Below are 24,485 nucleotides of genomic sequence, written 5' to 3'. Positions count from 1 at the left end.
CTTGAGGGCGGCGGGCATCAGACGCCTCCCGGCAGACGAAACAGCGACCCAAACCCCCGCAAACGGCGACACGCCGTGTGGAATAAAGTCCTGCTCGACACGCTCCCCCCCCGCCTCCTCCTCTCCGCCGTTCTCCGCGGGTGAGGATTAAGGCCGCAGTATATGCGCGGATGCGGTGATGCCCAGGGCCATGTGAGACTGCCCGTCCTCCGCTGCTGCTGCTGCTGCTGCTGCAGAGCTGGTCCCCTGCAACCCGAGTACCAAGGACACCACACTGAGAGGTAAGACTGGCCCCGCAATACCCCACTCCCACTCCCACCCCCCCCGGGGGGGCGCTGGCTCTGGGCTCGACCAGCGGGGACCCTGACTGGGAAAACCATCTGGGGGGGCCAAACAGTGAGAAAGACGACGTGCACTTTATCGACCGGATTGTCGGTGGGGGTAATTCCGGATTACCTGTGCACTGTGTGTGTGTGTGGGGGGGTGTATATATATATACACACTTGTGGTCAGTTTTGTGGAGTGAGACGCTGCGTACGACGCGAATCGAGGGAACTTCCTCGGAAAATCGCGTTGCAATAACACTCATGATGATTACGCTCTGTTTGACTGGTTTGACAGGTGACTGTATGTACAGTAGTAACGCGATGTTTATGGACGCCTGAGTGCTGGAAACGTACCGTTTGATGAGGTCCATGTGGTTCAGAATGAGAGCAAATTTCTTTTTAAATCACACCGTGGGTCTGACGCTTCACACCCGCTGTGTCTTCTGAACATGTTATATTAACAGTTATATGTATATATTTATGAACAGTTATATATTCTGAACAGTATATATATATAAAAAACAACATTCTGGATGAGGATGAATTCATCTTCAGGCAGGGTAAGCAGTATTTTTCACACGCGAGAAGCTGCTCCAAGATAAATGCAGGGGAGTGGAAATATTAAAGTTATGCCGTTGGGTGCGTAATACTCCAGCAGTCTGAAAGCGCGTAGTCCCAAATAATCGTTTTGATTTAATCTCAATTTTTAAATTTCTCAGAAACACCTCAGTGGTGGACAAGCTTGAAGGTTATTTCAATTTCATTTTCAGGGCGAACTTTTCACGGAGTTTGTTCTGGGGTTGCAAATAAGAGGCAAATAACTGAGCGCACTTGCGCAAGTGTTTTGTGTCTGCGGTCGACTCGGGTGTCTTATCCAATTCAGTGCTGTCTGGAAATGCGCTTTTAGAAGCGGATACAGGTTGCCAATTGGATACTGTATAGGTTCAAACCGTCCTTCACCCGGGGAAGCGAAAAGCTTACAAGTGGGATTCCCTCAGAAGGGCAGGAAAATCTGTTTTCAGTCCTCTAAAAATGTCAAGTCCTGCTTTGTTCTCGTTTTTGAATACGCGGGTTACTTACAGTAAATAACGCAGAAGACGTCTTTGGTTTTCCGCTGTGTTGCAAATTGAACATTTTAGCCCTGCAGAACAATTCGCCGTGCTTGTATTCGCTGCTGAATGTTCAAAGCATTTATCTCGGTTTTAAAGGAAAAGGAAGAGTTTTGAGCGACATTTCTCATTCTTACAGTGCTTCTACAAAATTGACTCTTGTGTATGAAATGCATTTTCCCGAAATTGTACCGCGGGTATGCATAGCTGACGGACCTGCGCTAAGATCCACGCACAACGTGAATAAAACAACAGCAACCTCAAAACCCACAGGACATGCATGAAATGTTTCGTCACCAGCATTATTTTAATATTCATGTGCATATATGTCAATAGCGTAGTAAAAATACTGCTGGACTACTTTGCAAATTCGACGACGATACGCAAATATTGGTCTGAATATACATCCAATGATTCTTCTCCCCATGAATAAATTTAAAAGTATTGATACTGTATATCAAATTGCATATTTCTTGTATGAAAATAAGTACTAAGAACCGGAATCTAAATTCCTACTACCGGCAGTAAACGGAGTCTGACTTTCTGAAACCTGCTGTAATATGAACGCTTTCTCCTGTCTGACATTTTTAATCGTTGTCCGTCCGTCTCTTTTAAGCACGAATTGACATGATAGCACTTAGCGTGCTTCTAGCTTCTTATAAAAAAAAAATCCCATCATTTTGACAATACAATGCAAATGTGCATGTCATGCGAGACACTACTGTAAATTGCATGTCCAAACGTTTCTACAGAAACTCGCGGTGTTTGGAGAACTCTTGAGCAAGAACAGCGAACCGGAGCTGTTCAGGGTGCTGAACGCTACTATCGATATGAATCCTCTGAGCCCAAAAGGTATTTCACAGGCTACCCCCAATTCAAGGCATTAACGCTGTGATTCTTTCAGTGGTACCGTCCGAGTGTCATCACGATCTGTGCAGTTATGCGTTGGGTGACTTTTGATTGGCCTGACAGTAGGTTTACTTATTCAAATATGTAGCTTGTTATGATATTCATAATAATTATAGTATTGGACATACATCCAACATGTTTCCAATGCCATAAGGTTCTGAACACTATGAATGTTGCTGTTGTGTCTGGCATTGATATAAAATTTAACTGCATGTTAAATGTGTCTGCTGTGGCGTTGCGCCTGTTTCACAGCACAAACAGGTCTTCCATGAAATTTACTCAAAACTCCCAAGCTGGCTCCAGAGTTGCATTCTGCAGTCTGCGTTTCACACAGCTTGAGTTGGCATTAACAGTGGTGCACAGTCAGCTGTGACTTGTACCTCTGCAGACCTGCCAATCAGAAGGCTGGGAGGCCAGGATCTGACTTCGTGCCTTGGAGCTGGTAAAGAAAACCTAAAGATACTTTCGGCACCTTTAGGAGTCTCATTAGAGCAGAAGTTGGCAGCCCTGTTCCTGGGGGGTCCACTGTATTTGATCCAGTTGAGCTCTGAATCTCCAGTGTTAACTGATGACATTAACTGGTCTGCTTATTTATTAAGACTTTTGGTTAACTTCTTTCTGCGCTTAGTCTCGAGTTTCAGAAATACCTCCACCTCCAAGGTAACAGTCTCCAACTGGTCTTAAAAGATGATCAGTTTATATAAAGCCGACAGAACTGGGGAAACACAGCTGAATGGGGACAGAAAACCCAAGAAGTATTTACAACTCAAACCTGATTCAGCTAGCCTGTGATTAACAACCTGTGTGCAGCTCGAAACAAAAGATCCCGTTTCCCTCATTTGCAATCGCCTTCTTGCAGTAACCTTATCGTTAAGTAGTTTCTGTTCAGTTTTGTGTTCAGGCTGAGCATGTAGGTCAACAAACATTACAGTTTCACCTAACAAAGCGTTAGTTTTAGTTTTGCGATTCATAGAAAAGTTGCCTGGATTCCGGCAGAACAAAGCACTGGCCAATGTGCTATACATCTCAAGCACAAGTTCAGACAGAATCTGGAGCCCCGAGTGAAACATCTGTTCGGCCTTTTTGTCTGATGAGCGATAGCTTGGCAGAATGGCACCGCTAATGTGTTTCCCACCCTGAGCTCTGCAGCTGGTTGCTGTGTGAACTTTCAGAGCTGGCACGTGACGTGGGACTGGATTGGAAAGGCAGGAATCCGAGTAGAAGTGTAAATGAATTCAAATGAGAAATTCATTAATTCGTGAACTTCTCAAATTGAATGAAGAAAGATAACCGACCCTAGGGCTGTCACTATTCGTTATTTTTTTAAATCCTAATACGCTTAAAAAAAATATTGTGGAATTTGAAATTGAATTCTGTTAGTGTTCATTTACCTAAGCGGAGTGAGATGAACAGTGGTTCACACTGCACGGTTGGTGAAAGGTATTGGCACATGTTGCTGTGTTTATCTGGAAAACAGTTGTAAGAGGCAGCAGATCTGCGTCCTGTTTCAGATTACCCTACTGTCACGTGTCTGCTGCAGCTTTTTACTGTGTGAAACTGACTCGAGCATTGTTATTTCAAGGAATATAATCCCTACTGAATAACCAACTTCAGTTCCGAGCAGTGTATAATCTATAATTTTGCCAATTTTAATAATAACTAGCAAGCCAGCAAAAGCTACTGTCTTGTAATAATAACCAGGGGTTTATTTACTATGGGGTTTGAGAATACCTTGCAAAATAGGATCAAAGAGATCTGTGTGAGTTGGTTTTTTTTTAACTGGGTGCTGAGAATACATTTGATCTTTTTCACTATCGTAGTACATTGTGTTTGTAAAACAACTATAATTAGCAGGGAATTGCTGATAAATAGTGGTGTTACTATATTTTGCCTGAGCGCCTGAGAGCTGTTAAAAGGATAGATTGCATGACAGCCCCTTGTTAAAGAGAGAATCTGACAGAGTTTCCAGTAGATGGTAATGTGGTTGGCAGGGAGACCTCACTTTAACATGACCTTGGTCATACTTCTAACCATTAACACGATTTATGTGCAGCACAGAAATCACTTCATTCAGTAAAAAGCAAAATGTAGTATTTCGCCTACAGTATTGTCTTGACAGTGAACAATCAGTGATAAAGGCTTCACATTTGGGTCCTAGACTTTGCCTTTGCCATTTTGGTAAAGAGCCAACAGCTATGTGTGGGCTGCTTAGTTTGATTCCTGGTAGTAAACATTCGTAGTTGGTTAAAAGAGTAGAAAATGATTTTAAAATGACTAATTTGTAAAAATTTAAAATGAAACCCTGTAAAGGTGTATGCTCTGGACCATATTCAATATGTTATTCACCTCAGAAGTTAATTGGCTGTAGTAAAGGGTGGAGAATGGATAACTGGGGTACTGTATGTAGACACACCTGTTATTAACTCTATGATGCCACTTATCAAGGCCTTAACAGCAATGTAGATTGATAAAGCAAGTAAATTATGACAAGTGGCACAGAACAGGCCAACACAAAGTTTAATGGCTTTATTGTGTACTAAGATATTTCCAGTGTATGTCTAGCATTGTTTTCCTTTCATTATAACTGGGGTTTTGTCATCCTGTGCAGAATGTTCCTTAAAAAGGTGTCTTGTATTTGTCAGTCTTTACTCTAATTATGCATGCTGTAAGTCATTTGTGCTTTATGGATTAGTGACAAAAAAAAGAATGCTGACCGATCTGAAGGGTTGCCTTTTTATTTTTTGCTATGTTTGTACAAGTTGTCAGATAAAATTTGAAATCTGGCTGCGGGTAGTGGGTCATGGGCTCTCTATCGCAGTGTTAGGCAGTGTATAGACTGGCTGTCAGGACATGATGAAACCCAGTCCTAGCTGGAATACTGTGGTAGAAGCATTTCAGTTTGTTTCCTTTTACAGTCAAGGAACTGTGTCCCTCTGTAGCTTTAAGAGAAGTGCTTTTCTCTTAAGTGGTGTTACAAACTCATAAAAACTACATAAGGGATCTGTAAAACCGCACAATTTAAGAAGGCCTTGTTTTCAAAGTATTTACTGTAGAATGGTTACAGCAAAGCAGTGCAGTAAACACTGTAAAATCAGTACAACATTGGGGGAAAAAAGCCAGTGATAAACTTCAATATTAAACATGCAGGGTGTTTTGATGTCATTGTTATCACTGTGCAGAATGCTGATATGTACAGTACCTGTTTTGCTTTGTCTCGGGTGCTGTTTGAGGACCTCTGTTAAAGGCACATAAAAGTGGACAGTGGAAACAGCACTTCCAGTCCAAAGTTTTTTAAATTGTTAAAAAACAGAATAAAGCAGACCAAAACAACCTGACAATTTAATGTTGTTGAACCGCAAAATCTCCGTATCATCATTGCCTGGAACCAGTGATGCCAGGTGAGCAGGTGTGGAGATTCCCAAAGCAGAGCCATCATCATCGTCTTGTTAGCTGCAGCCAGACCAGCCAATTAGATCTGTTTCTGCATCAGGGAGAGGCCGAGACTGGAGTTTTCATTCAGCAGGAGCATGAGCTGAGGGCAAGGAGCATTAGAGTAGTGCACAAAGAGGAGGAAACCTTTTTCTTAAATAATCCTATAGCTGGACACTCCCAAATGTGTACGAATTTGGACAGGAAGGGTACAGAAGGGACCAGGGGGAAGGATGGGGTCTGTGAGGGGTTTGGATCACTGTCTGAAGAAGTACTTCATTCATTCTCACTGCAGACTGGAGAATTTGATATGAGCATGCTTCCCTTTTCATATTAATTTAGAAATGTGAGAATGTGGTCTATCCCACTACACTATGGAGGAGAAAAGGAATCGTAGAACTAAAAACTCCCAGCAGGGCAGCACATTCGTTTATATTACCGAGACGCAAACCTGAACAGAATGGGAGAAGTGAGTCTATCTGCTCAGGTCAGGGTCTACCCATTTAAATATTTTGCTAAATTTGTTTATTCTGATGGTTATTAAGGAAGAGGTAATTTCACTTCAGAGTGTCTGGAGTGTTTGTCTAGCACCACAGTTGGAAGTGGGCTGGTTTTCTTCAAAGCAGAATTTAAAGGTAGTTCTGAAGACCTGGACCAACTAATTCTACACCCTGATAGCACTCCAGAACCTTCATAAATAGCTAGCAGGTGAGGCAACTGCCTATATCAACTGCATAGAGTGAAAAACAAGACTGAGTATTGTTAACAGAAACGGGAGAGGAAAAAATAGATTGACAGAACTATTGAGCAAGAGGTACCAAGGACAAGGCAAACAACAGAGGTTTAAGTGGACATCCCTGAATAGAGACCCTAGATCCTGCAAAATGAAAATAATGTGCCCATATAAGGATGCCCTTGAATAAAGCCTGTCTGATCATGAGCTTATCTAGTCATGTACTGTAAACCTCCAGCTGGCATGAAAGCACCTTAGCATGCAGCTTGGTATCTGAGCCAATGAGTGACATGGGTCGATAGCGTGCTCAAAGAGCGTGACCTTGTCTGATTTTCAACAATAAGGATGAAACGCTCCGAAAGGCAGCTTTTTGAATGGCAGCATGTGTAAGGCTGAAGCAGAACTGGAGTCACAGTCGGGTAAGATTCAGGAGGGATGCCGTCAGTGCCAAGTGACTGGTCCTTTGTCGTGTTCTGATTAGCGCAGTCAGAGACGTGGGCATCTCCAATACTGCCCTGCTAAATCTGCAGGAGAGAAACATGGTAAATGAAGAGATTGGAAAAACCTCATAAAGCTGCAGACACAGCTGTTGGTCCTTGAGTGAGAAACTTGACCCCAGTTGCTCCAGTCCACCTAGGTGTGTTGGTAGGAGATTAGCACTTTGGGAGGCAAATCCCTGCTATGGGCTGATGTCCCTTCCAGAATGGGAGTCACCTGCTCCCCACTTAACACTACAGAACCAGGATGGGATCCTGACCTTTGTATTCAGGTACTTTGCCTTTGCTTAGCAGTCATTTATTGGATATCGTAAAACAGACACAAACATGTTAGGCCTGTGTGAGATTGTAATAAACCAGTGGGTTTTTAAATTGCTATAACTCAAAATTAAAATGCTAGAACACAGAATGTTCATTGTTTTTAGACATTTTGTTTTTCCATGTGGCAATGCCAATTCTTCTGAGCATTTAAGAAGATTTAACAATACAAACCCAGCTATCTGAAACATTCAGAACTTCTATTTAAAAAAATAAATTGCATCTATTTTAAGATTTTTATATTATAACCTTTAATTTTCCTTCCTTTTACCATTTTTTTAGTAGCAGTCAAATGGGGGAAAAAAACATAGAAGCATAAAATTAATCTTGCTCAAACAAAGTGCCTCCTACAAAATCATGAATCATCATACCAGGGTGAGCATAGTAATATCCTGCTAGTAAGAACTCAAAGGGCATCCATTTGCTGCATACAGCAGTTTGAATATTAAATCATTTCTTTTATTTTTTAGAGTGGATTTTTGTGTGTGTTATCTTGACACTCACAGTATATAGCAGAACCACACTTTATTTGTGAAAATATGCAATTTTCATGCCTTTTTCCAATTAGCATTACGTTTGTTAGACCAAAAAGGTCTTTTAAGGCATTCAGCTATTTGGTATCTTGCTAAATTAAAATGTTGTTTTCATCATGTATTGTATGAATGCACAATCTAATAACCTTTATCTGCATTCCCAGCAAAACCTTTTGGAATCACCCCTGAACAAGGATAAAATAATCTGCTAACTCCTGCTTGTCTCAGGAAAGAAAATATTTTTTCACTGGATTTCCACCTACACAATGACTATGCAACCACAGATGTCATTGTGGATTTAATGGTGTATCATCTTGGCAGCAGGGTGTACACAATATATCCACATATAGCCATGATGCAATAAAAAGCATTTGCTTTAAGGTCTTATGGTCCTGCAATCAAGATGATTGTCATTTAATACCGAGCTTTCATATGTTTCCACTGAGCTTCTGGGCTCCATGGTAACAACTACACCTGGGAATACTCTAATCAGATGCAAAAAGAGCTTGTACTGTCCAGGGAGCAGTAAGACACGAAAAGGAAATTCCTTTGTATAAAAGGCCAGCCTTGTACTGAAGGCACACAAACTATCAGCAGCTACATCTATCCTCTGTGTTCTTTTCTGATTGAATACCATGCCTGTTGCTTGTTCTTCTCTTATTTGTTGGTTCCCCTTCGATCATTTTCCAGGACTGTTCCTCCTGAACAGACGCCGAAGGGTCATTATCGTGACACCACGCCTTTCTGTCTCAGGAAAACAGTGCTTTTGGGGTGTCCTGTCGTGCTTTTGGGGTGTCCTTTCTGACGCCACCTTTGCAGGGTTAGTTAGTGTGCGTTGCAAGTAGGTCTAAAAAAAAAGGTAAAAAGAAAAGAAAATAGTTGTTAACACGCGAGTACAATCTCAAGAGAAAAGGAGAGGGTTCTGTCCTGTCCTTTAAGTTAGTTCTTAGCATCATCACATCCTCTTGAGTTTTCAGCCTGTGTTTCTCGTATGCCCCATCTTAGAGGGATTCACATTAACGTGAGGATCTTTAGAGATGTACAGTAGCTGGAAGAGTCTTAGCCAAGCAGAAACCTGTTCTGTTCCGGTAGTGTCAGACCGATCCCTTGGGACATGACGTCTGAAAATAGACAAGGCGGGTGAGTTGTCTTATTTAAAGATGGTGGCATGTTAAAGGTAGTGCAGTAAAGCCCAGGGTCCCAGGTTTGACTCTGGCTTTGTAGACTTGTCAAGTGGGGAGCGTGCATATTCTCCTTGTGTTTGTGTGAATGTTTGCCAAGTGTTCTGCTTTCCTCCCACCTCCCAAAGACTCGCAGCTGCCTCTCCGGACAGTTTTAAACTCTTCCCCTGGGGTTCGTGTGATCTCCCATGAAGAGCAGTGTTTCCCCCATCACTTACTGGGCCATGAGCAGAGTGGATATACCTGTACAGTAGCACCTTTCACAGGGCATGGGGTCAGACAAATACAGAAGATTAAAGGAATTCTGATATTAGTAAACTTTGTTTTTTTTTTTCCTTTTGTACTTAGAGCCACAGATCAGTATATAGGCCTTCATACAAAGAAAAATGACTGGTTGCTAATTCAAGTTTAGGAAACTTGAGGCTTGTTTTCCTGATGACTCAAGCTTGCGTTGGCACTATTTATTTCTCTTTCTAGTTATGGGAGCTATTTTGCTATTATCTTTGGGGAATAACTTGGGAAGGAAATAATACTGTGATTCACTGTTCCATTGTCTATCCGCTGTTCCATTGTTGTGGCACCTTGAGTTTAGAGAACAAGTCCACACACCTGAAGTGGACTGAGGCGTATCAACAAAAATGGCAAGCACTTATTGATTTGACTGAGGACCAGAACTGTAGTGAGGGGACATTCTGAATAACCGGGCTGGACCAGGCTGATGTGCACATCAGAGTCCTATAAGTGACCACTCCAGATAAGCCAAAGGCGCCAACTGAGGTGCAACTCAGAGCAAGAGGAAATACCACACCTTTATAATGACCTGAGCGGAGCACTGAAGACCCCATTACAACACCGCACAGTGAAAAGGACTTGACGTTGTATAATAATGAACTGTCCCATTGAAGTGATTGGTTTTGTGTTTGTAAAAGACTGGTTGCGACATCCAGAAGAAAATACTAGTGCCATTCTCTGGCCAAGCGCATAAAGGGTAGGTGACCAGCAATACCTGTGACATAATTAGAATAAAACGAAGAGTGAAAAAGAAGAGTGAAAAGTGGGAAGTGGAAGCAGTGGAGAGGTGCACTTACAGCTGAGAACAGGTGGGTCTTCTTCATAACGAGGGGTTATGGGAGTATGGAGAACTCATGTCGTCATACCTATAACCTGTTTTTTTAAGAATCCATGGGATGAGATTCAATTGGATCAAACATCTAATTAATCAGATCAATTATCTACGAAAAACAAATGGACTAGGTGGGCCAGATTGCTTGCTCTTCTTGTCCCACTTCTTATGTTTCTAGGAGAGCTGAAGGAAAAAAAGGATAAGACGTTGCATTTGCAAAACAGGCTGTGAGCGTTCTCCATTTTTTTCCATGGTTTGAAGGATTTCTAATCAGCTTGACTGAGCACTCCAATCCTTACTCCGCACAGGGAGAGCGAGGACCTGCATCTACCTGTGTTTTTTTAACTGGAGAGGGTGTGAGAGCAGGTCACAGGTCACAGGTCACAGGTCAGGGAGAGCACATAGTCCTGGCTGTGCAATATTTAATGTCCGTTTTTAAAGATGCCTTTTGAAAGGAGCCACCTGGCTCCATAGAGCCTTAAAGGCGACTCAGCACTTGTTGTAGGAGCCCTACTGCACAGCAAGATCACAAGCACCAGTCCAGCTAAACGGGCTGCTGTTGCGCAGTAAGCCAAGGTGCCCTCGCTCACTCCTGCGGGACTTGGCCAATGAAACAGTCCTGCCAGGGGAATGTTGCTCCCAGCGGGTTATTGATACGTCCGACGTTCACTCTGTCATCATCTAGACTTTAGGGACCAGCGTTTGCTCTGAACAAGCACCTTCGCTGTGAAACCACCTGGGGGCTCTAGCTCGGCTTCGACTGCACCTCACGTCTTGGCGGTTTTTCCACATCTGGCCCCTGGTGTGGTTTGTGAAAGTTAAAAGCAGAAGAGGAAGATCACGGATAGATCTCAGTGCAGTAGGCCAGTCTGCAGTGTTCTAAAGATACAGTACATGCAACGCAATTCTAACATTTGGAACAAAATCCAACTTAGAACATTATAACTGGGTAATATCAGATTAGTCGCTTTATTTGTTTAGTTTAAGGTGTGTAAATTTAGTCTGACTGTTTCGTACTTGTGCCAGTATTGCAAGCAGGCCAGAATAACATATAATTCAGGAATATGTGCCAGATTTTGCCTGTGCAAAATCTTACACAGGCATATGTACATGCAATCAATCCTGGGTTTCACAATCTAAGAACGCCTGACTGTACCATCCTTATAATTTGTTTATTGAGCCATTTGTGCTTGCTGGCTGTTTAAGTGTTGCTGTGTTGCTGGAATACTGTTAATGTTTCAGCACTGCTTGTACAGCGGGATCTAATATTCCTTATCTTCCCCACAAACGTTTTGTTTGTTTTGGGGGGTGGGTGGGGGAATAATGTATGAGATGGACAAAATGGGTTCTGGTACCTTTCCCGAGGTCTTTAATGTATAACACTATGAAATTCTTAATGGTGACTTACAGTATAGTAGTGACATTTTCCAGTTTCCTTTGCTGGTCGTTACTGCTATTGTGCCCCTGTCAAGAAGTGTAGGAGCACTAATGGCAAACCTGACAGTGCCAGGAGTACTCTGAAGAATGACAAGAAACGAGTGTGTTTAAAAGCGTAGACCTCTGTGAGCTTGTGCTTTAACCCAGGACTTCATGAACACAATTGGGTGACCAAGGCCTGTGGCACTGTGTGGCTTACATGCCAAGTCGCGTAGCTGTTATTAAAAATGGAGACTTAACTCCTCCTAGTTCATGCTGTAATATAATACATGTATAAAGCCTGACCCAATCCCTTAAGTTAGCAAGGCTTGGATGAGCCTTCTATATATAGACATAGCCAGTGGCTGGGAACAGTGCATGCTGAAAAAGATATTTACCTCTCTCACGGTATCAAGCAGGAACTCGTAGCGGGTGAGTGCCTCTGTGGTCAGATTTATAGCAGAGCTCCGTATCAAACTGACGTGGAGCTTGAGGAAAGCCTTAGAATCTGTATTAATATTCGGAAGAAACATTGACCACCATTTACTGCCTCTTGAGATTTTCTCAAGTCTTTTCTGAACCAAACTTCACTAAAATACAACTGGAAATTATCGGACTGAGATTAGGTAATGTACTTGGTTAATTAATATACTGGGATCACACACCTTCACAAAGAAACATTTGAAATGGGGAAAAATACTATACATAAACATGTTGTGGGTCAGGGTAACTATAATTGAAAACCACTGTAGAAAAGACGTCAAGTACAGTATAACTATCCATACAGCTGGTTAGCAGATCTGACAAGTCTGTAGCTGCTCTAGGAGATTTTCATGTGTTTGCATCGATACTTGATCCCATTATTAAACGGAATGCTAAGAACAACAATGCTAACAGGTTTTGTTTAAAATGCATATTTTCTGATTGGCTCAAAAATATGTTTCTAGTAAAACAGTCAGCCAAGGCTTTAACTGTTACAGCGGCGGTCCCTGTCGTGTTAAATCGATTGTGCTCTCGGGCAGTTGCACTGGTTTTATTGTTCAGCTGGGTCCGGCTCACATGTTCACCATGTGTCTACTGTAGGTGTTTCTGTGCTGAACTTTTCGGTGCCTTCTGTGTTTTGCAGGAAGTTTATGAATAAGCAGCAGAAGCCAGTGCTAACAGGCCAGAGGTTCAAAACCAGGAAAAGGGGTAAGTTAGAATCTGGGACATCATAGGAGAAGACAACTGCCGGCACTCTTCGTTAGACTGCCTCACTAGTTTTTGCTTTTTTTGTCTTCACTTTAAGTAATTCTTTTTTTATCTGTCAGAGTTACCATGATATTTAAAAAGCTTCTTGATATTTAGATAGTAAAACAAAGAGCAAATTTGTTGGAAAACCATTTTCATACATCATAGTTTAACTCAATTTTTCTTCATTTGCAATTGCTGTATATGCTGGTTAAACAGAAAGTACAGCTAACTGTGTGTGTGTGTTTTTACACTGCAAGAGCACTGCTGTTTAGCAGGCACATTTATAAAACGTGTTCTCCGTGACTTAAATACAAGGAATTATGGCAGACAGGTACTGTACGGTAGGTTCAAGCAGTGATTGGCACACATCACTAAATTTCTCATGTCTCAAGGGAGGATGAGCGTTAATAATAAGGCCAGTGCTATTTTTTTATTGTAATCAACCAATTTTTAGCCTTATCTTTGTTGTATTGAATATTTATATGTCTGGACTCACACCATTAAAGCATACTGACTTATTATGATTATGTCCTGTGCCCTTCACTGGTAGTCAGTGCTAATTTCATTGTAATAAGTGGATATTGTTTGAAATGATCAGACATTTCCACCGTTTTAGTTTAGTTAGATTAAACTGAGAGTTTCTGCTTTATAGCTACCGAGGAAACTGGATACCACAAACCCTAGCATACCCAACCTATTTCCAAATAAAAATAAATGCATACTCAATAGTCAATAACAGGAGATGCATCTTAAAATGTCAGGGTGCTGAACTTGTGGTTTTGTTTTTTCCAGATGAAAAAGAGAAGTTTGAGCCTACCGTGTTTAGAGATACAATCATTCAGGGGCTCAATGAAGCTGGGAGTGACCTGGATGCTGTAGCCAAGTTTCTGGACGTTGCAGGGTCAAGACTAGATTATCGTCGCTATGCAGACACCCTCTTCGATATCCTCATTGCTGGGAGCATGCTTGGTAAGTGTGGTGAAAAGCAGATACTGTACAAGTTTGGATCGGTCTATTCACTAGGTATGATGAAGTAAGTAGCTCTTCTAGTTGGACTACTTCACAAGAGTTCATCTTGGTACACCTGGTAATCAACCTTACACATGGCAGATATGCTGTATCTATTACGCAGTCTGGCACAAAGAGTGATCTACAAGGAGTGACAGGGCTGTTAAGTACAAGTTTAGGAATTTGAATTGCTTTTGATGGCTTGCTTCAGGGAAATGAAAATGAGAAGTGCCGTCGGAATTTTGTGTTGAATTTCACGTGCCCAGTTTATTTTGAATGAATGCAACTATTTGCTTGGTGTTTGCAATTTAAAACGATCAATCATACCATTGTTTTTATTGTTTAGAAAAACAAGAAGCATATTTCTTTTTGGAGCGCTGAGAAATTCAGATAGCAGATTCTGTTGGATTTCCTCATCCACATTGTGTGGTTCTGAGTAGGATACATACTCCCATTACTAATCCCTTATGCAAAGGTTAGGGGTTTCACATAGATTAAGTGGCAAAACGTTTAGAGGCGACTTCAGTTTGAGAGATAACAATGTCCCAGTAACTTATGTACTGTAAGTATATTGCAAAATATGTATTTTTTACTTGAGCCATCATTTAAAATTAAAAACATTTGTTGGCCTCTCACTTTACTCGGTGAAGGAAGGGATACTTAAGACCAAGAAAGGAGAATAAACAGGTATGTATTTCATCGCTTCTGTAATAGCGTGCCTGTCTGAAGGTCTGCATTAAATTCAAAGTATTGTATTATCTCTCATTGTATATTGTTTTTCTGCACCGCACTACCACAGCATATTTGAGCAGTGGGATTAGATAGGAACGAAAATAACTTTAATGGAGTGTTTTAGGACATGGAGTCTTTTCTCATGTAACATAACTAAGTAACTCAGTTTGTTGTGAAACACGTTATTAAAATTATGCCTTCAAGATAGGTTTCCACCCTAAGTGTTTTCATTAAACTTTAAGTCAGACTTCCTTAAATCTCTTGACTAACCACAGAGTAACTTACCAGAAGGGAGCAGATCTCCCTTCTGTGAATGAGTTAATTCTCTTGGGGCATCGTCTCCTGGACAGTCTCTGTAAATTCCATTAATGCTTAATGACTTAGTGTAAACCTATATAAAGAATTTGAACTGAATTGATCTTGCCTTTTAGACGAAAATGCTATCCGGAGTGGCCCTTGTACACAGTATATCACCTAGACATACATGTACACACCCCATCAAAATGTTTACTGCAGAAGATATCCGCTGGAATTCTGCATAGTGTGACTGTAATATGTGCTGACTGCTTGTCAAATACTAACGGTACAGCAGATCTTTTTGTAATAACAATCCTTATAAAAGTACGGTGAAGCAGTCCATAGCCCTCTGCTGTGTTAAACTGTCTCCGTGCACGGTACTATGAAGTCCCTAACCTTGCTATACTGCTGCATCAAAACCTCTGTCCATTCCATCTCTGCTGTGGCTCTGAAGAGGAAGCTAGCCCAGGTTATTATGCCCACGCAAAAAGTATCCTGTGAGGCCAGGCAGATCAGTGCCTTTTTAATCCATTACTATAGCACAGAAACAATGGCATGAAAAGAGTTTGGTAGTGAGCCAGCTACCTACATGGGAGACCATTAAAGTGTGATGTGTTAGAGAAAGGCTGAAAATTAATTTAGGCATAATCCATCAGCATTGTAGTATGAAACGCTACCTCTGTTTTTCAGGGAGTTAACAGTATGATATTAAATCCTGTTTTTTCCCCCAACAAAATATATATTTTGGAGAAATGCAAAGAGCAACTTTGTTTGCTCTGTCCATTGTCTACTCTGAGGCCTTGGGTTCAATTCCTACTGTCTGTGTGGAGTTTGCATGTTCTCCCCGTGTTCATGTGGACTTCCTCTTGTTGCTCCAGTGTTCTCCCACAGTCCGAACACATACTGGTGGGTTAATGGGCCCCTGGGGAAACTGGCCCTGGTGCGTGCGTGTTTGTGTCTGTGTCTGCACTGCGATGGACTGGCGTCCCATCCAGGATGTATCCTGCCTTGTGGCTGTTGCCTGCTGGGCTAGGCTCTGGCTCTCCCGTGGCCCTGGATTGGATAAAGCGGTTCGAAAATGGCCGGACGGTTTAGTGTGGCAGGCCAGCTGCAGTGAGGGTGGTATTTTCAGCTGACCTGTCACTAGAGACTGTTAGGAACTCTATTATCAGTCTAGTCACGCAGAAAGTGCATTATTATTCTTGTTTATTCATTGCTGGAGGGCTAAGAGGGATGTAAAGGGACTTGCAGTGGTAGTTGATTATTGAGCTTGTATTTTAGCACAGGTCTTGGTTTTCACGGATGAGCTTGCTGAATAAAGACTCCTTTTGCACTCGATCCTGCTGTCCACCGCGAGATTCGTGTTCTCGGGCCTCACAAGCCACCTGTTTACAGGGAGGTGATCTTCCGGCACATCTTCTCCTCTCTTTCGCTGGGACTTCGGCAAGACCCATTGCCTCGTTGAAAACCCCGGCTGGAAAGTCGACATTTTCCCAGCAGCTCCGTTTCCTGTTCCCTGTCAGCGTGTGGATGAGTGGGTAATTAGGCGAGTTGTGCGAGTTATAAATAGATTGTATACGGAGCTTATACAATCTGTTAGTAAAGGGATGCACCAAATGAAGTGCAAATTTCTTTCCATGAGCCCTGTTTCCCTGCGGGGCCGTGTAGTACTTCTGTCGTCAGTGTACTGCACCCTGCTTCACAGCAGCTCCAGCTCCATTTACTGTGGCATTCCCACACACACGGCATTATACGTTTGGCAGGCTTAGCAGTTTACAAGCGCGTGGAGTCCCTGGGATGTTTTTCTCTTTCTGTTCTGATGCTTATTAACCACTTTGATCGGGACCTTTTGTGCATCGATCCTCGCAGAGGCCGGAGTTCCTAACCGATTGACTGTCCTCCTGACGGTTATTGAAATGTAAATAAAAAAAAACAGCTTTGACCTTTTATTTGTTGTTTTGTTTTTTCGGTTCACGGTGTTCATTGAACTCGTGTCAGTTTGAATCATTCAGTTCTGTCCCGGCGAGAAGCAGCAGATGAGCATGGCTCTGAGTCTCTTTTCGCTGATTGGGTTCTTGACTAAGAGCAGGTCTGCAAACCACATTGTTGTTTGACATAAGACAGTAAGACCGTGTGACGGGTCTGGCCAAGAGAGACCCACCGAGGGTGTTTGTCATTTTGTTTGGGTGCATAATTTGAATGCTTGTAAAACAGGGGAGTCGCCGTTGCACTGGGGGGGGGCAGTGTGTGGCCCCTGCGTTCAAACCCAGCTTCTTCCTCCCCACAGCTCCCGGAGGGACGCGTATGGACGACGGGGACAGGAGCAAGGTGACCGAGCACTGCGTGTTCGCTGCTGCCGAGAGTCACGCCGCGGTGCGCGGCTACGCTCAGGTGAGGCCAGGGAGCGGCGGCACTTCAGAAAGCCGAGCTGCTAATGCCCCCCAATCCCCCTCAATAATGACCTTGTAACAGGAGCTCCATCATTTCCACATAATCCCTGAAGGATTACAGCCCAAGGATAGCGCTGGCCGCGGCTCACGGGCTCCTGGAACGTGGCGGGCAGAAAGACCCGGAGCTTTCCTCACGGCCTGCTGTCTTGTTGTTGCAGCCCTCCAGGCTCCGATGGAATGCGTTTCTGATCATCGTGCGGTATTCAAATAAATCCACCCTGAATAATTTAGGACCTTTGTTTTTAAGAAATGAATATGCACGGATGAATGGGGTAAAATTAATGAACACTTAATTTACCCCGTTGCTTTAGTTGACCATTTTCCTCGAGTTCAGGTCGCAGTTTTGAATTTCTGTACTGTACACGGCTTCCAGTAAACGCAGAACGGAGATCTCTGTTGGAACCTGGTGTGAAGTGTTTCTGAGCCAGAGTGCAAAAGTAATCACCATAGTCCGACACTCCAATAATGAGCATCCCTAGTGAGCAAAGACTCACTTTCGCGGGGGAGGCCAGCAAGGCCGGATACACCCTGGGAGGGACACCAGTCCATCACAGACACACAGACACGCACGCACTCACACCAGGGCCAGTTTTCCCTGAAATAAATTGGATCCTTACTCTTTTATTTATTAAATTGCAGAATATTGATGTACTCTGTTTGACTGCAAGTGTCGAATCATGTCTTTGAAAGATGTGTAAAATGTATACATGCTGAAATAATGTTAATGACATCCTTCTTATGTCGGCTTGTCAATAGCCATTAATGCTGATGGGGTTTTTTTCTCCAGGTCTTCAATAAGCTAATCAGGAGATACAAATACCTAGAAAAAGCATTTGAAGAAGAAATCAAAAAGGTACTGATGCTGGCGACACCCAACACATACTGACTGACACATTTTCAAAGATTCGAGGTTACATTTTATTTTCATCAGTGAATGTGGAAGCAGTTCCAGTAAATCCCACATTAATTACCTCTATTATGACGCAGAATCAATACATTGTTGCCAGGGTCCTTAACTCTTGTGATCTCTTTTCTATCGTGCGTGTTTAGTGTGAGCTGACTGACATTAATACGCACGCACACTAGTCCTAGCGTTGCTCATGAAAGCCATGTACTTAATTATTACTTTACGCATTCTGAAAGCCAAAGAGATGTGATGATCGTTAATTATGTATTTTAATGAACAGATATTATAAAACATCATTAGTCTGTGAGTTTCTGAAAAGTATGTGGCGCTCTTTATGCGCGTATATTGCAGAGGTATTCTGAAGTACAAATGTACAATCCAGTAATGAAAGGTTAGGCTTTTTAATAAATGATTAAAGGAGAGGATTGATTCTGCTTGTCTGTTGCTTGTCCATGAGGAGCAAATCATGGATCTGAGGAGCACAGCAACATTATGCTTTAGCTACAAATTTAAGGTCTTGTTTGTTTTGGAAAAGCTGAGCTTAAAAAAATCACCCTTTCTGGTCTTGCTAGAGGATGGAAGACTAAGTGGGAGAGTTTTAAAATCCACCCAGAACTTTACCAGGTCAATGAAGGCAATCCTTATGGGGGTGAATATAGAGTGCCCGCGAGAAGTCCGAGTGAGGACTAAAATGCTCCTCTTGGAACGGCACTGACTCGGGTCAGAATTCCTCTTCTTTTCCCGACCAGCTGCTCCTGTTCCTGAAAGCCTTCAGTGAGTCCGAACAAACGAGACTGGCAGCGCTTACAGGGATCCTCCTGGCACACGGAACCCTCCCTGCCACCATTCTGACCAGCCTCTTCAGTGACAACCTTGTCAAAGAAGGTAGGAATCATCTGCTGCCGTCTGTAGTCTGAGGTGACTCCTGTCTTCACTTCTCCTGAGTCCTTGACCCCTGTTTTCTGTTGACCAGCGAGCTTGTAGGTGTGACACTGTGCTGACTGTGAGCCTTTATTGTATTTAAGGGGTCATTTTAAGGAGTTTCAACAAGTGCACAAAAAGACTTACAGTATTGTAGGCACCACTGAAGAATACTCCATGGTGAAAACATTGTGTTGTTCTTTCTTTTTGCTTTTCAGCAGAGAAATAACCCATTCTTGTTTCTTTATAAGATCAGAAATAATGAGTTTTAACTTTGCAGGGTGCAAAACGACAGCTTCATCCGTGTTTGAGCTTGAGAGTTCAAATGTGTTTGTGTCTGAACGTTAAGGTGAAAATTGATTTTTAATTGATTAAAAGAAAGTAATTAATGTTAATTTAAGTGACAAGTTTCAGGATTATTTTGTTTATTATTTGTTTATTTTGGGCAGGTCTTATTTTTATTCCAGTCTTTAATGGTGTTGTTCCACTGTGTAGATGCAGGAAGTCTATGGTCAGCAAAAAGCCTCCAGAAGATGCAGTGTTTAGACCTTATTCAGGGCCCATGTGTGGATCTGGAATGAGCAGAACACCTTACAATTGTTCTGGCTGTCTTTCAAGAGCCAAACTTTTGGTTGAAGAAGGGATTCACATCAGAATTTTTTTTTTCCCTGTGTCTTAAGGTGTGTTCGTTATTGCAATGCACCATGAGCAAAAAGTAGCACCTTAAATCCTTTCTCCCAAATTCCGATTTGCAGGAATCTCCGCTTCCTTCGCTGTGAAGTTATTTAAAGCCTGGATGGCTGAGAAGGATGCCAATGCAGTTACCTCAGCTTTAAGAAAAGCCAACTTGGATAAAAAGCTACTGGTATGAGCTGTGTTATATTATTTGTCCGATTACTAACAGCAGTGGTTCTAGGTACAGTGCCTTGTGTAGTTAAGTTTCTTCTTCCAGGGTGATGGTTCTGTATTGTAATGTTACACTCTAAATATGAATTTTATTTTGCATTTAAATACTACTGATGGATGAACTGCTCCATGTGACGTCTTAGTGCTCCACTGTGGGAACTTTGCATTTTAATTGCCGTTCAAACACAGTATATTTGTGAATGTAAAAAATACAGGTCAGTGTCTGTGACGAAACTACTACTAATCATTTTCAAATAAAAAAAGTAGTAATTTGCTGGTATGCATCATTCTTTTATTTTGCACACTATACATTCAGATTCATTTCTTTAACAAGTGTTGCATGTTATAATTCGGGTCAGTGCAGATACCCTCAGGTGCAGAACTGAGTGAAAGAACACTGTTCTGACTCTGGCCCAGTGAGAACAAATTCCTCTACCTTCCGTCATGCACTTTCGCTTTTCTAAACAAACTTCATGCAGAGCCTACGTTTTGTTGTGAATCTGCGTTTTTTTTTTTTCATTTTAAACTGTCCCAAAACACCAGATATCAAATAATCCTTTATTTAGACAGATAGGCCTGTTAATCATAAGAGGAGGTCGGCCTTCTCTTCAGGCTTGTGTGGTTCCTGGTAACTAAGTAATCTGAGGATCCTACCCAGCCATTGTGCCAAGGTGTCAGCTTCAATGTAATGGTCTGGTGGCTTGTTCCAGACTCCCCGCTGTAATACTGAAGATGCTGGACAGGGTAACCACCAAGTCACTGAATACATCATTTCTTGTAGCCCTTCACATAACATCCAATATGGTGATTTGTCAACGATCGAGACCCCTGAAGTGGCTCTACAGGTTTGCTCACTGCAGTGTAGATGCTTGCGATTCTTGCAGGGGATTGTGCACGCCAGCTGAAATTTCAAGCGCTTAGCAAACTCGTGTATTGGGAGAAACGGTATCAAGCAGCATCACATAATGTCATTGCTCCCCCTAGTGGTGCAATCTCATCATACTGGGAGCACCTATATTATACATGAATGTTGTGTTCGTATTTGGGAGGCATACTTAAAGGCGTAAGATACTTTTTTAGGTGGGCACACCCCTTAGTTCAAACTGTCATTTGAACATGAGCTTTTTTTTCAAACTATATCTCATAAACATACAGTATAACTTTTTGTTAAGTGTTAAGTGAAATGTTAAATGAAATTTTATTGTTACAGTATACATTGAATATATGGGGTTTAAGAAAAAAAAAAGAAAATACAGCAGGATAAACAATAATTAAATTTACATAATACCCCCAGATATCAAATATGTAAAAGATATACCTGAGCAGTTGGAAGAATTGTGAGGCACCTGAGTTCTTTCTTTTCTGGCAAAGCTCTGGTGGAACAGTAATAGCTGTAGTTGTATTTGGGATAGACAAATGTTTATTAGAAATTAAAATAACACAAACTAAACAACACGCAACACAACATACGACAGGTTACCCCATTTAAAAACCACTGCATCTCAGAGGCTCAGGTTCTGTCTTCCCTGAAAACACAGACTTCTGTAATCAGAAATCCTATATAATGCCTAACTGGATTACAAGAGAAATACCTTGTGTCCTAATTACTCCAGAATATGACCCAGAACTAAATCTCTCTTTATATATATCCTGATGCCCAAAACTGATCTCCTGATTCTTAGAAATTTCCCATTGGCCTTTACCAATCATAGAGTCCTAATAACCCCCCTGTTGTCCTCTCCACTGGGAGCTGATGTGTGGTGAGTGTACTGGTGCAATCTGACTGCCGTCGCATCATCCAGGTGGTGCTACACACTGCTGGTGTAAAGTGCTTTGCCTGGAGTGCCCAGAAAAGTGCTATATAAGTGTAAGAAATTATTATTATTATTATCATATTAAGATAGCGTCACCACTAGGAGAGAACGTCTTTGGGCTGAGGGTTGCACAGGTATGGAAATCAGAGTTTTCCAAAAGTAAAGGGCAACAAGCTCTCTTAAACAAGGTTCAAATCACTTAGCTAGAGTCTGGTCTTCAAGATTGAGCAGACCAAGGTCCTCTCACCCTTGGACAGTTCTTGCACAGGTCTCTCTCTTTCTCTTACTTTCTCTCTCTCTCTCTCTCTCTCTGTTCCTCTTTCATTTGTCATTTTCTCCTTCTTTGTCCCTCTCTCTCTCTGCTTCTGTTTTATGCTGTGTTTCTGTTCTGACGATGACTGTTATGTCTTAACAAGGAGTTTACTAGAGTAGACCAGTAGGACCCCTTGGATCATCTGTGCTTTACTGGCCTAGCTGCTGGATAAACAACCTCATTGTTTTCTGAATTCTGAGAACTGCAAATGATAATACCTCTCCTGCCCTAACTATATCATTAGTTCTCAAAGTGTGCCAGATGTTCAGTAAGGCTTCTGCCTTTCTTACTCATTTCAGATGATGAAATGAAAATTAGATGATTATGCTGGTATGCTCTCTTCTTTGGTTTGCCCCGTTCATATTGTATTTTATTTTATCAAGGCGATTGGTCATTCTTTATCTCCTCTTTAGGAGCTGTTCCCAGCCAACAAGCAGAATGTTGAGCACTTTACAAAATACTTCAATGATGAAGGTTTAAAAGAGCTCTCTGATTTCCTGCGTGTCCAGCAGTCTCTGGGGACCAGAAAGGAGCTGCAGAAGGACTTACAGGAGCGTCTCTCTCAGGAATGTCCCATCAGGGAGGTGAGACACATGGACAAACTCGGCAGCCTTCATAACTAAAACTAGTAGAGGGGAGATTCTCCTGGGAAGTAGTGTTTAGCAGAAAAAACCGAGATCGTTTCACAGAAAACTACATAAGCTACCAAGTAATGACTTTTCCAGCTATCCTCCATTCAATAAACAAAAAAATCTGTAAGATTTATTATCTTGTGGCAAAAGGTTTTATTGACCCCTTAAAACATTAGTTCTCACTAGTTATTTGTTAATGAAGAATATGTTTGGATGTACAAACATTCGCTACCTGCATGGCACTGTGATATATTGCTAATCTCATCAGTTCGTTTTTTTGGCAGCCACAAATGCAAAAACCTCAATGCAGTGGTGATTTTTTACCAGCATGACATTCATAAACTGTTTTTGCAGATGGTTCTGTACCTTAAAGAGGAGATGAAGAAGAACGAGCTGCAGGAGCAGGCTGTCATAGGTCTCCTGTGGACCTGTGTAATGAATGCCGTGGAGTGGAATAAGAAAGAGGAGCTGGTTACAGAACAGGCACTAAAACACTTGAAGGTAAATGTAAAAAGAAGACATTTCTCGAGAAGTGGTATCTCATAGGGGAATTCTGTGATTTCTTAGAATGCACTCAGCATAATCCCTTGTCTATAAAGACTGCATTCCACTGTGCTATAACTTGGGTGGCATATGCATTGTAATGAATGATGTCTCTATACTTACATTATTTATTTCAACCTTACTTTGTTGGTGCTGATAACTCCAGTTCAGGTTAGCTACTGGTATTATTATTTTTGCATAATGAATGTGGTCCTAGAAGCCCTTTATATGAATGTAAAGACTGAATAAAAGAATTCATTGATTAACCAACTAATCATGAATTGGCTTTCCTGGTACACCTGTTGCAGTCATTTTTTTTGCTGACTGTTGAAACTTAATGGTTAGATGTGGCTAGCACAGGAAACTTTCAGGTTAACAATCGGACAGTCCAGGAATGCTTTTTTTTTTAAATAATCATATACTTTGAACAAAGCAGGAATGTGTTTTTTTATTTTGTTTATAAAGTCATAGTTTTATTGGTTTTGAGTTAAACAGTGAAGCTAAATACAGTAACAGATGCAGCCATTCATTTTGGAGGACATGTTGGAAAAGCTCTAGTAACTCAACTTGGTTAAAAACATGGTTTTGTTTTCCCAGCACTATGCTCCATTGCTTGCTGTCTTCAGTACCCAAGGCCAGTCAGAGCTCATTCTGCTCCAGAAGATTCAGGAGTACTGCTATGATAACATACAGTTTATGAAGTCCTTCCATAAGATTGTGGTCCTTTTTTACAAAGGTGAGGGTTCTCCTGGTTCCTTTAAAACTGATATGAGTGACTCTGTGTCTAAGAACTAGAAGAACATCTTGGCACAAAAAGGGCTATGGGAGCACAGGGCCATGTTGTTGAAATGGATCTCCTTTGGCCATTCAAGGAATGGGCAGATGTGGGGTCGTATGTAGAAAGGTCACTCCTTCCCAATGAACATCATCTTTGTCTGCTTTTCAGGTGCACCTGAAAGTGTTAAACACTAATGCACATGTTCTCCATGCTCATTGCTCATTGATACGATAAAAGTCTTAAATATTCCTCAGTTGGTAGGCTGCCCTTTTCATAAGAGAACCCGTTTAGTATCTTTACATTGTAAATAACAACTTTGTACAGTTTTGCATACTGAGGATGCACACACAGTTTGGCTTGGAGATTTAAATGTCCAA

The 24,485-nt window shown here is 41.8% G+C and overlaps 1 protein-coding gene across 4 annotated transcripts in view; it reads left to right on the top strand.

Moving 5' to 3' along the window:
* The first annotated feature begins 147 nt into the window (after positions 1-147).
* The window catches only part of bzw2 (basic leucine zipper and W2 domains 2), a 27,989-nt gene continuing 3,651 nt past the window's right edge, over positions 148-24,485 (top strand). Inside the window, exons 1-11 of one of the 4 annotated variants that reach the window (XM_088600437.1) lie at positions 12,026-12,114; positions 12,161-12,200; positions 12,701-12,765; positions 13,600-13,776; positions 17,132-17,235; positions 18,082-18,147; positions 18,951-19,086; positions 19,878-19,987; positions 22,569-22,739; positions 23,142-23,288; positions 23,928-24,066. In XM_088600437.1, coding sequence (XP_088456563.1) covers positions 12,708-12,765; positions 13,600-13,776; positions 17,132-17,235; positions 18,082-18,147; positions 18,951-19,086; positions 19,878-19,987; positions 22,569-22,739; positions 23,142-23,288; positions 23,928-24,066 — 1,108 coding nt within the window. In that variant the 5' untranslated portion in view covers positions 12,026-12,114; positions 12,161-12,200; positions 12,701-12,707. The other 3 variants (XM_088600433.1, XM_088600434.1, XM_088600435.1) reach the window with 3 other exon arrangements.

Source organism: Lepisosteus platostomus, chromosome 12 (genome assembly GCF_059453375.1).
Source record: "Lepisosteus platostomus isolate fLepPlt1 chromosome 12, fLepPlt1.hap1, whole genome shotgun sequence".
Lineage (NCBI taxonomy): Eukaryota > Metazoa > Chordata > Actinopteri > Semionotiformes > Lepisosteidae > Lepisosteus > Lepisosteus platostomus.
The sequence above is the reverse complement of the archived record's forward strand: the minus strand, read 5'-3'. Positions and strand labels throughout refer to the sequence as shown.